This window comes from Engystomops pustulosus, chromosome 9 (assembly GCF_040894005.1).
Source record: "Engystomops pustulosus chromosome 9, aEngPut4.maternal, whole genome shotgun sequence".
In the NCBI taxonomy this organism is placed as follows: domain Eukaryota; kingdom Metazoa; phylum Chordata; class Amphibia; order Anura; family Leptodactylidae; genus Engystomops; species Engystomops pustulosus.
The window spans coordinates 103,300,077-103,312,511 of NC_092419.1; the positions used below are offsets into that span (position 1 = coordinate 103,300,077).

Genomic DNA, 12,435 nt, shown 5'->3' on the forward strand with positions numbered 1-12,435 from the left:
ATCTCTGGGGCTCCGCAGGAGTGAACCCACCATCATCACTGGGGCTCTGTAGGAGCGAACTGGTCATTACCTCTGGGGCTCCGTAGGAGCGCTCTGGTCATCATCTCTGGGGCTCCGCAGGAGCGCTCTGGTCATCATCTCTGGGGCTCTGCAGGAGTGAACCCATCATCATCTCTGGGGCTCTGCAGGAGTGAACCCATCATCATCTCTGGGGCTCCGCAGGAGCACTCCCGCCATCATCTCTGGGGCTCCGCAGGAGTGCTCTGGTCATCATCTCTGGGGCTCCGCAGGAACACTCCCATCATCATCTCTGGGGCTCTGCAGGAGCACTCCCGCCATCATCTCTGGGGCTCCGCAGGAGTGAACCCACCATCATCACTGGGGCTCTGTAGGAGCGCTCTGGTCATCATCTCTGGGGCTCCGCAGGAGCGCTCTGGTCATCATCTCTGGGGCTCTGCAGGAGCGCTCCCTTCATCATCTCTGGGGCTCCGCAGGAGCACTCCCGCCATCATCTCTGGGGCTCCGCAGGAGCGCTCTGGTCATCATCTCTGGGGCTCCGCAGGAACACTCCCATCATCATCTCTGGGGCTCTGCAGGAGCACTCCCGCCATCATCTCTGGGGCTCCGCAGGAGTGAACCCACCATCATCACTGGGGCTCTGTAGGAGCGCTCTGGTCATCATCTCTGGGGCTCCGCAGGAGCGCTCTGGTCATCATCTCTGGGGCTCTGCAGGAGTGAACCCATCATCATCTCTGGGGCTCTGCAGGAGCGCTCCCTTCATCATCTCTAGGGCTCCGCAGGAGCGCTCTGGTCATCATCTCTGGGGCTCCGCAGGAGCGCTCTGGTCATCACCTCCAGGGCATCTGGACCCTGTGCTTTGCCTACTGAGGATGAGGGTCTATGTCTACCATAAGACCCCAGAATATAATGGGGGAGTTGCAGAATAACCCCACGCCCTATAATCAATAGTGGAGGGAGAGAGACAGTGGGGCACATTTACGTACCCAGTCCCTGCGCGATCCCCGATCTGGACTGTCTGACAAGGATGAACTGAAGCTCGTGCGCCCGATATCCTGCATGTGCCGCTTCCCTGCTCAAGTCCGCCGGAGTTCACCTTCTTCTTCCCAGTGCACGTATGTGCTTTGTCTTGCGACACAAATTTAAATGTTAAATGCATTGCGTCGGCCCGCCCCGCGATCTGTGCCACGTGAAAGCGACACAATGCGATCACGAGCGACACAATCCCCATCGCAATCCCAAAAAGTCGGGAAACCCGACAAAAATGCAGCCGCGGGACCCTTAGTAAATAAGCCCCACTGGTCACCTCTGTCAGAACTAGTGCAGTGTGTACTATGTGCAGTGTCCTGTGTAGCGTGCAGGGGGCAGCAGATTCATCACAACTGGTGCCCGCTGCTGCTCCGGAAGTGGGCACCATATTTACACCACTGAGTAATAATGTGCACATTTTTACTGTCTTGTCAGACACAGAGCAGCCGCCACACAAAACTGGCGCAAACACTTTAATAAATGTGGTCCATTCACTTGGGACAGCGATCCCCTCCCCCCTCTCCCAGGAAGGTTGAGTTACTGCGCGGCCAGTCAGTGACATCACGGGCCAGCACTCAATATGGCCGCCCGCCTGATGACCGCTGATACGGTTGCGTTTAATCCCCTGCAGAACACCGCGTACGTGAATGACACCGCTAGCAGCCATAAGCCATAGAGGCGTCACTGAGAGATTTATGGGGCGAGATTAGACAAAGCTCCGGGTAATTGACACGTCGCCCGCCCATCCCCCGCAGCCTCTTATTCTCCATCCATCACCACCACACGGGGGCCGCGGCGTCTCCGCAGGTAATGAGGTGACATCGGGCATCACTTTATTATCACCGGACGACAGAGACCAATTAAGAAGTTTTACAGCTTTGGGAACGAGCACAGACCTGGCGTCACACAAAATAGAAAGCAGGCTCATAGGTAACACAGACTTTATTCAGAGCAGAGACAGGGGGGAGGGGGGGTTATTTGTCCTCTGGGGGCAGCACCACGGTGTTTGGGTCATAGTAGTTCATCTCGATGATCGGTAGCCCCAGCGCCTCCCTCCTCTTGATCTGTCGCTCGGCCTCTCTGCGAGCCCAGTCCTTCATCCTGCGGGAAGAGAGACAATCAGAGACAGGACAATGCACAGAGACAGACGGGAAGAGCAGAGAGAGAGAGAGAGAAAGAGGACAATGCACAGAGACAGACGGGAAGAGCAGAGAGAGAGAGAGAGAGAAAGAGGACAATGCACAGAGACAGACGGGAAGAGCAGAGAGAGAGAGAGAGAGAGGACAATGCACAGAGACAGACGGGAAGAGCAGAGAGAGAGAGAAAGAGGACAATGCACAGAGACAGACGGGAAGAGCAGAGAGAGAGAGAAAGAGGACAATGCACAGAGACAGACGGGAAGAGCAGAGAGAGAGAGAGTGCGGACAATGCACAGAGACAGACGGGAAGAGCAGAGAGAGAGAGAGTGCGGACAATGCACAGAGACAGACGGGAAGAGCAGAGAGAGAGAGTGCGGACAATGCACAGAGACAGACGGGAAGAGCAGAGAGAGAGAGTGCGGACAATGCACAGAGACAGACGGGAAGAGCAGAGAGAGAGAGCGGGGACAATGCACAGAGACAGACGGGAAGAGCAGAGAGAGAGCGGGGACAATGCACAGAGACAGACGGGAAGAGCAGAGAGAGAGAGAGAGAGAAAGAGGACAATGCACAGAGACAGACGGGAAGAGCAGAGAGAGAGAGAAAGAGGACAATGCACAGAGACAGACGGGAAGAGCAGAGAGAGAGAAAGAGGACAATGCACAGAGACAGACGGGAAGAGCAGAGAGAGAGAGAAAGAGGACAATGCACAGAGACAGACGGGAAGAGCAGAGAGAGAGAAAGAGGACAATGCACAGAGACAGACGGGAAGAGGAGAGAGAGAGAGGGGACAATGCACAGAGACAGAGATTTATGGGGTGCAGAGGGGCAGGGGCCGCGCCGGGGGCAGTTGTCAGAACACCGGAGCACGAGGGGGTCCGGTTGCCTCCTGCACACACATCTCCTGTGTTCTGAGAGCCGCTATTTCTGGCAGCTGCTGACACTCATTACAGCGTATTATCAGCTTCCTCACCTCCCATGGAAGCCTCAGCCACAACATGTCGAACTCCCACGGTGAGGCAGAAAACAGCAGCCCCCCCCCCCCCCGACACCTTATTATTACACCCCCAGCAAGGCATCTGATAAGCTACAGCGCTGGGATCTCGCCAGCCAGGGCTCGTCATCGTGAGCACAGGGCTATGGCGGAGCGGCCATTATCTCTGTGGTGCCCGGGTACCCAGGGGTCTGGCAGGGGGGGATCCATAACCTGGATGTGTGGGGTCAATGGGACGTGCGCCTCCTCCATTCCTAAGTGTCCTCATGCACAGGGGCAGCCAATAAGGTGTCAGAGCTGGAAGGTGCTGGCCCAGGACCCCTCTGTATTCTGGTTTAGCAGTTGGGGGTCTCTGCCCTCTGGTGAGCGATGCTGGGGGGCGACCGGCTGCTTTGCTGTTCTCTTTCCGCTCAGCAGGAGAATAAATAATTGATTTGTTCTCATTAGAACTTCCCCTTCGGTCGTGTGGAGCGGCCGCCATCACCTGAGCCCCGGCACTAATCGCCCGCCAGCCTCCGCTACCAGGAGAGGTGACCGTGACAATGAGCCGCTAAGTATAGGCCCTCCGGAGCCAGGCAGGTCCATGGGGCTTTACTACCAATCTACCCCCCTACTGGGGCAGAAGAAGGGGGGCTCTTCCTGTCTCCAATACAGAGATGGCCCAGTGCTGGGGGGCAGACACTCACCCCCTCTCCGGAGAGTAGTAGATAAATACGGTTCCCAGCACAATACAGACTGAAATGCCAAAGAAGAAGACCATGCGCATGTTCCGGACATCCTGCTCCGGGTCGTCGCTGAAGCCGTGCCAGTCTGGGTTCTGGAAAAGAGGAGACACATTGGTATCATTGGTACAAGAACATGGCCGACAGAGGGTTAAAAAACAGGGAGCCGCTGAATACAGTTTATGGCTGATACATTACGTCAGTGTCACTTTAGAGAGTGAGCTCTTGGGGTCAGCAGTGTCAGCCTCAATCTAAGCACCAGACATGAAAGCTGCAGGTGCTTTTATATGTCCTCATCACACGGGGGCTGAGCGGAGCCGCTGCGCCCCCCGAACAAAAGCCGCGCCGCTAATGAGGAGGCAGCGCACAATAGACGCTCCGCTACAGGGAGAACTAAAGCCGCAGCTCTGGCGGGGGAGGGGGCGCTATACAGCAGACACGCACTGCCCTCTGCTGCTACCGGAGAGAACAGCACCCACTACAGCTCTATCACTCTCTGTTATCAGCCTTTCCACCTGCTTTGGGAACATCGATCACATCTGAGCATTCATCACCATCTTGAAAGGAGCAGGAGGCCGAGTGTGCACTGAGGAGATGTGCATGCCCGGCCTGTCAGGACCCCCGTTCTGTGATGTATAGGGGTACACTGCTGAGTAATTACACATTACTGGGCCCCGCACCCATCACCAGGGCAGGGTCCTATCAGTGGGCACCGGCCGCTCCATTGTGCGTCTATGGGATTAGGAGTTATTCACCGACCCCATAAACAACTGAGCGGCAGAGGGCACGACCCTGTGTCCTACTGAGTGCCGGGGTCCTAGTGATTATCCTAAAAGAAGGAAATTATTAGGGTCCCTCACATTCCCGCAGCCTCCGGCTTTGGGCCTGGATCTTCTATAATACACGGCAGCAAAGGAAATGTACAATTCTGATGCCCCTGAAGGAACCTGGTAAATAATCTATCGTTTTGTGTATACAGCGTCTATTCATCGCCATGGTAACAGACTACAGACGAGGAGACTGGACGAGAGAAGGGCCTGACTACTCTGCGGATGTTTGTAGTCTGTTACCATGGAGACAAATCTGGAGGGGCCACCACAAAATGATCCGCTCTACTGAAAATCATAGGGTCACATAGAGGAGGGAAACAAAAGCTGCAACACCCGGCAGCCACCACTAGGGGGGTAATTGCTCCCGATTACATGGTGTCTGCACAGTGCTGCCCCTAGTGGCCGCATGTGATCAGGATGAGGTCAGTTCTGGGCGACCCCGTTGGGCTCTTCCAATTTATGGACCAACTACATCCTCCCCCTAACTGCGGCCACCCCAGGCCCAGCCGACACTGGAGGGAGGGAGGGGGGTCCTGTCATCAGGCGACACTGAAAAGGGGGAGGAAGGGGGGGGTGCTGTCATAATAATAATAATGGAGAGGTTAGGATAAGGGTCTGTTAGTAGATGGTGGAAAGACAAGAAGTTCAGTCTTAGAAAGATTAAGTTTCAAGAAGAGAGAGGACATGATGTTAGAGACAGCAGAGAGACAGTCACTAGTGTTCTGGAGTAAGGCCGGGCTGATGTTACGTGCAGAAGTATATAGCTGGGTGTCATCAGTATATAAGTATATAGCTGGGGGTCATCAGTATAGAGATGATACTTGTAACCAAATCTGCTGATGGTTTGTCCGATGGGGGCAGTATAGAGGGAGAAGAGAAGAGATGACCTAGGACTGGGCTCTGAGGACCCTGACACAGAGGAGAGGACCCAGGACTGAGCCCTGAGGACCCCGACACAGAGGAGAGGACCCAGGACTGAGCCCTGAGGACCCGACACTGAGAGGAGTGGACCTAGGACTGAGCCCTGAGGACCCGACACTGAGAGGAGAGGACCTAGGACTGAGCCCTGAGGACCCGACACTGAGAGGAGAGGACCTAGGACTGAGCCCTGAGGACCCGACACTGAGAGGAGAGGAGCTAGGACTGGGCCATGAGGAACCCGACACAGAGGAGAGGACCTAGGACTGAGCCCTGAGGAACCCGACACTGAGAGGAGAGGAGCTAGGACTGAGCCCTGAGGAACCCCGACACTGAGAGGAGAGGACCTAGGACTGAGCCCTGAGGAACCCCGACACTGAGAGGAGAGGACCCAGGACTGAGCCCTGAGGAACCCCGACACTGAGAGGAGAGGAGCTAGGACTGAGCCCTGAGGAACCCCGACACTGAGAGGAGAGGAGCTAGGACTGAGCCCTGAGGACCCCGACACTGAGAGGAGAGGACCCAGGACTGAGCCCTGAGGAACCCCGACACTGAGAGGAGAGGACCTAGGACTGAGCCCTGAGGACCCCGACACAGAGGAGAGGACCTAGGACTGAGCCCTGAGGACCCCGACACAGAGGAAGAGGAGAAGAGAAAGATCCAGAGAAGGAGACACTGAGTCAGAGAGATAGGAAGAAAACCCAAGAAGGTGCGGTGCCCTTCAGGCCAATGGAGCGAAGCCCATGAGGAGGAGCTGGTGGTCCACAGTGTTGAACGCTGCCGAGAGATCCAGGAGAACAAGGAGCGAATAGTCACCTACGGATTTAGCAGTGAGGAGATCATTGGAGACTTTAGAGCAGTTTCAGTGGAGAACATAGAGCGGAAATCAATTGTAGGGGGTCGAGGAGGAGTTGGCTGAGATTTAGCGGGTTATAGAGAATAGACCGGGCGTCCCAGGAGTTTGGAGATGACAGATTAGAAACTGGTCTGTAGTTAGCAGCACTGGATGGGTCCAGGGAAGGTTTCTTTAGTAATGGGGTAACAACAGCATGCTTGACAGAAGAGGGGACGACACAAGGAGAGAGATTGAAGATTTTAGTGAGATGAGAAGTATCATACGAGATGTGAGGGGATGGGGTCACTGATGCAGGTAGTACTTCTTCCTCTGTGACCGCCTCATAGGAAGAGAGTGATCAAGGTAAGGTACAAGGGGGAAGGGGATTAGTGGGGGGCGAATGCAATTATCTTTAGTAGGCGGCAGATCTTCAGCCCCGAGGCCGGTGACATGTGGCTGCACCTTTGGTGTTAGTAAGGAAAGCAGAGTATGGAGGAGTCTGTTAGGGTAGTTAGAGAAAAAGGATATTAGATTAGTACAACAGACCTGTGTATCCAGGTGAAGGGCAGAGTTATAGGATCTGAGCAATAATTTATAGTGAAGAAAGTCAGAGACACAAGAGAGTCGGGCAAAGACCAAGTCAAGGATGTTTCCCTCGTGGTGGGCAGGAGAATCAGAGAGTTGTACAAGTCCCAGAGAGGTGGTAACTGATAGCAGCTGAGAGGCTGAGGAGGAGATGGGGGTGTTCATAGGGATGTTAGAGTCTCCCATGACGAGTGTTGGGATATCACAGGAAAGAAAGTGAGGGAGCCAGGAAGCAAAGTGATAAAGGATCTGGTAGGGTGAGCCAGGAGGACGGTACTACAGCCACACGAAGAGAGAATGGGCGGAAAAGTCTGAGGGTGTGGACCTCAAAGGATGGGAAAGTAAGAGAGGGGACAGGAGGAATGACCTGGAAAGTGCATCGTGGAGAGAGGAGTATGCCTACCCCACCTCCCAGCCGACACTGGAGGGGGGGAGCCCGTCATCAGCCGACACTGGAGGGGGGGAGCCCGTCATCAGCCGACACTGGAGGGGGGGAGCCCGTCATCAGCCGACACTGGAGGGGGGGAGCCCGTCATCAGCCGACACTGGAGGGGGGGAGCCCGTCATCAGCCGACACTGGAGGGGGGGAGCCCGTCATCAGCCGACACTGGAGGGGGGGAGCCCGTCATCAGCCGACACTGGAGGGGGGGAGCCCGTCATCAGCCGACACTGGAGGGGGGGAGCCCGTCATCAGCCGACACTGGAGGGGGGGAGCCCGTCATCAGCCGACACTGGAGGGGGGGAGCCCGTCATCAGCCGACACTGGAGGGGGGGAGCCCGTCATCAGCCGACACTGGAGGGGGGGAGCCCGTCATCAGCCGACACTGGAGGGGGGGGAGCCCGTCATCAGCCGACACTGGAGGGGGGGAGCCCGTCATCAGCCGACACTGGAGGGGGGGAGCCCGTCATCAGCCGACACTGGAGGGGGGGAGCCCGTCATCAGCCGACACTGGAGGGGGGGAGCCCGTCATCAGCCGACACTGGAGGGGGGGAGCCCGTCATCAGCCGACACTGGAGGGGGGGAGCCCGTCATCAGCCGACACTGGAGGGGGGGAGCCCGTCATCAGCCGACACTGGAGAGGGGGAGCCCGTCATCAGCCGACACTGGAGGGGGGGAGCCCGTCATCAGCCGACACTGGAGGGGGGGAGCCCGTCATCAGCCGACACTGGAGGGGGGGACCCGTCATCAGCCGACACTGGAGGGGGGGAGCCCGTCATCAGCCGACACTGGAGGGGGGGAGCCCGTCATCAGCCGACACTGGAGGGGGGGACCCGTCATCAGCCGACACTGGAGGGGGGGACCCGTCATCAGCCGACACTGGAGGGGGGGGGGAGCTGGGAAGCATCTGTGTGTAAATCTCAGACATCCCCTTTAACTACAGGGTTGTCATGTGATCCGTCTTATCCAATCAGCTGTGATGTCACATTGCAGTCGTGTCGGGTGCTGTTACCTTGTCGTACACATTGATCTCCCCGTGCTCCTCGTGCCCGTGGCCGGGGGGGGCGCTGTGCCGGACATTAATGGGGGTCGTGGCCTCGGCCCGGGGGCCGGTGTGGAGCCTGAAGCCCGGGGCCGCCCGCAGGATCCCCGCAGCCCGGGACAGCCTCAGCGCCCGCACACACAAGGGCATCGCCATCTTCTCCTGCCCCGAGAGGAGACACAGGAAACAGCGGAAGAGGCGGGCGCCTGTCACTCTCCACCAATCAGCGAGCAGGACACTGTAACCGCTGGCGCTATTAAGCCAATCAAACAAGACGCATGGAACGCTAAAAGGGGCGGTACTTGTGTGTCCTCTGACCAATCAGATCCCGCAGTTCTATTTGTTAGCCGGATTGACCAATCGGATTGCATCTTTGTGTCGGCGCCATCTTTACTCCGGGCAGCCGTCCTTATAAAGTGGAGATGACAGCATTGGTAACTATGGAGACGTTGCCGGGCAGGTGAAGATGGCGGAGCTGAACGAGCATCACCGCGCCGAGGTCCTGAGTTACATGCGGTTCGCGCAGTCCAAGCGGCAGCTGCGGCTGAAGAGCGTGGCCTCGTGCTTCCAGGACGTGCGGGAGGGCCGGCTGCTGGAGGACACGTACACGGCGGAGGAGGTGGCGGAGCTGCTGTGCGGCCTGCAGGCGGTGGTGCTGAGTGAGCTGGAGCTGGAGCTCATCAACTCTGCGCACAGCAATGTGCTGGTGCTGCAGCAGCTCTTCTCCCAGGCCCAGCACTGGCACCTGCGGCTGCACACCGACATCTCCGAGCTGGAGAACCGCCATCTCCTGGAGCAGGTGGCCGAGCTGGAGAAGAGCCAGGAGCCGGGGGCCACGGCTGGGGGCCCCGCACACAGCAAGCCGCGCCTGGTGCCCCTGAGCGATGGCGGTTCCTCCACCGACCTTCTCCATAGTCAGATCGGCCGACTCCAGGAGGAGAACGACAAACTGCGAGCGCGGCTCCGCACCCTGGAGACACAGGCCACCGCCGCCCTGGATGACAAGCGCCGCGCCGAGCTTGCCCTCCAAGAGCTGCGCAGCCAGGCCCCACCGCCGGCACCGGACACCGCGCATGATGTCTCCCACCTGGAGGACACAGTGGCCAACCTCAAGATGGAGATGGAGAAGACCCTAGGAGACCACACGGCCAGCCAGAAGAACCTGGAGGAGAACCTGACCAAGACCAAGCACGAGCTCCTGAGGGTCAACGAGCAGCTGGCCATGGCCGAGCAGGAGCTGGAGAAGAAATTCCAGGAGACCGGCGCCTACAGGAACATGAAGGACATCCTGACCCGCAAAAACGAACAGATCAAGGACCTGCGCCGCAAGTTATCAAAGTACGAACCAGAAGACTGAACCGCAACCAAAACCTTTCCGACCCAAAGATTTGGCTCCGTCCTGAGCCACAATCCTTATTACTCCTAGTTATTAGTAGAGTCCTATAGTTATTTCCCTTGTTGGACCATTCGACTTGTGTCCCAGAATTTCCAGGCTTCACAGAAGAATTATTGGTTATAGACGGCCTCAGGCTGGAGAAACCTTCTAGGAAGTGATCTATGGGGCACGCTGGGAGTTGTAGTTACCACAGATCTGATCTCACTAAATACATGTACTTGGGATTCTCCGGAGACTTGAGGGTCGGCCTCTACATGTACTTGGACTTTCTGGACAGAACTCTTGTTGTGAAGGTTTTTTTCAGGGACCTCCTTGCACCTTCCTGACCTGGGACGACCTCCTGGCTCCTGTATCACGGCTCCTTGTTACCAGTCACCACCACAAGCAAATATCGGCATCTTTTGTTGGCCTTGTTGAGTTGTTTATATTGTGTTTAGTTATGTTCTCGCCTGCTGTCACTTGTGGTGGTCTCGCCCACCCCCGGACCACTTCTTGTATCCAGTTCCTCCTGTCCAGCCATATACTAAACTGTTAGATCCTTATATTATATTTCTTTTACCATTATTAAAACTGGTTGTGTCTGATTTTTACTAAAGTCCCCAGATTTATTTATTTACCAGAACTATAAAATGGGGGAGGGGGAGTCCTAAACTAATAGAGGGTTATCTACAGGAGCGGACCTATGGTTTTCCTCTCATGAGATCTGACACCACAAGGTCCCCAACAATTTGGCTATACTTTCCTAAAAAGAAATGGGGGGCGGTAGTGCAGAGGAGGCCACTGACTCTGTGCCCTATATACTATAGGAATGGACACGGCTACAGGTCTGAATAAGTTACAGAAAAATTTAGACTGTTTTTCCGCAAGGCCTCAAAGGGGGCGCTGTCCCACACATATCATGGACTGCATGTTACCCTTATCAATTTCCCAGGCTCCCAATATCATTGCCTCTCCAGAGGGTATTTATGAATCATCGTAGTGCAGGACTCCACCAGGGAGGTCGGGGATCAGAGCATCATCAGTTTTGAGAGTCTGACATAGAGGCCTCTGATACAATTGTGCAGATCTGTAAAGCTGAAGTCAATGGGGGACATTTACTTAGTGTCGGTGTCTGCATTGGCTTTGTTACCGACCTGCTCTCGGTAAGAAGATACACATTTAATATTGTGGAGCTGTGCAGAGACATTTCTGGCGCTGAGACCATTTTCTGTCCCTGGGACCAAAATCTGTCCCGAGCACCAGAAATGTGTCCAACAGTCCCTGCTAGACCAGTTTTCTTTTGGTCTACTTTCCGCAAGTTTACAGCGCCCAAAAAGGGCTGTGACACATATTAATTGTGTCTGAGTTTCCACTCCGCCAAAGCCACGCCCCTTTTCGGAGAAGAGTCGGAGCAGACGGAAAAAGTCATTTTTTCTGGCGCCGCCAGATAATAAATAGGTCTGAGAGCAGAACATGTGGTGAGAGCGCCACAAAACTGGCGGAAACGCCATAGTAAATGTCCCCCAATGTCTAAATGTGGGATAAATATCGGCTTCTTTTGCAGGCAATGCAAGCATATATAGAGGGTACAGAAAATATTCAGACACCTTAAAATTTTTCACTCTTTCTTTGCAGCCAATTGGTAAGAGCAAAAAAGTTTTTGCTCATTAAATGTGCTCTGCACCCATCCTGAAAGAAGAAACTGAAATGTAGATATTGCTATAACTGCTTTATTAAACAGGAAAAACTGAAATCCCTTTGAGACACTCATATGCCGTCCATTTCTTTCTGATCCTTCTTGAGATGGTTCTACTCCTCCATTGGAGTCCAGCTGTGTTCAATTAAACTGATTGGACTTGATTAGGAAAGGTGCACACCTGTCTATATAAGACCTAACAATGCATGTCAGAGCACATCAGAATCATGAGGTCTAAGGAACTGCCCAAGGAGCTCAGAGACAGAATTGCGGCAAAGCACACAACCTTACAACCTGGTCAAGGTTACAAAAGCATTTCTACAGCACTCAAGGATCCCTAGAGTTTTGGCGACCAACAACTCTTCCTTGACCTGGCCGTCCAGCCAAACTAAGCAATCGTAGGTGCAATGATGGCAAAAGAGGCCCAAGATCCCTGTGTCTGAGCTCCAGAGATGCAGTAGGGAGATTGGAGTCTCCTATCACTGCAGCCTCCAGCAGTCGGGGCTTTATGGCAGAGTCTGGAAGCTTCTCCTCAGTGTAAGACATGAAAGCCGCATACAGTGTGCGAAACACATGAAGGACCCGGACTATGAGGAATAAGATTCTCTGCTCTGATGAGATGGGAGTCACCTATCACTGCAGCCTCCAGCAGTCGGGGCTTTATGGCAGAGACTGGAAGCTTCTGCTCAGTGTAAGACATGAAAGCTGCATACAGTGTGCAGAACACATGAAGGACCCGGACTACGAGGAATAAGATTCTCTGCTCTGATGAGATGGAGATTCAACTTTTTGGTGATAATTCTAAGCGGTGGA

At 55.1% G+C, this 12,435-nt stretch overlaps 2 protein-coding genes across 2 annotated transcripts; one reads left to right on the forward strand and one right to left on the reverse strand.

The window, feature by feature from the left end:
- Positions 1-1,971: 1,971 nt before the first annotated feature.
- Positions 1,972-8,788, reverse strand: NDUFB11 (NADH:ubiquinone oxidoreductase subunit B11). Its single transcript, XM_072125050.1, has 3 exons — positions 8,522-8,788; positions 3,867-3,997; positions 1,972-2,148 (listed from the first exon to the last, which is right to left on the reverse strand). Exons 1-3 carry the CDS (start codon positions 8,705-8,707, stop codon positions 2,022-2,024), a joined length of 444 nt encoding a protein of 147 aa, XP_071981151.1. The 5' UTR covers positions 8,708-8,788; the 3' UTR covers positions 1,972-2,021.
- A 151-nt stretch (positions 8,789-8,939) lies between these two features.
- On the forward strand, positions 8,940-10,542 carry LZTFL1 (leucine zipper transcription factor like 1). The gene has a single exon (XM_072125049.1). It carries the CDS (start codon positions 9,018-9,020, stop codon positions 9,906-9,908), a length of 891 nt encoding a protein of 296 aa, XP_071981150.1. The 5' UTR covers positions 8,940-9,017; the 3' UTR covers positions 9,909-10,542.
- Positions 10,543-12,435: the final 1,893 nt, after the last annotated feature.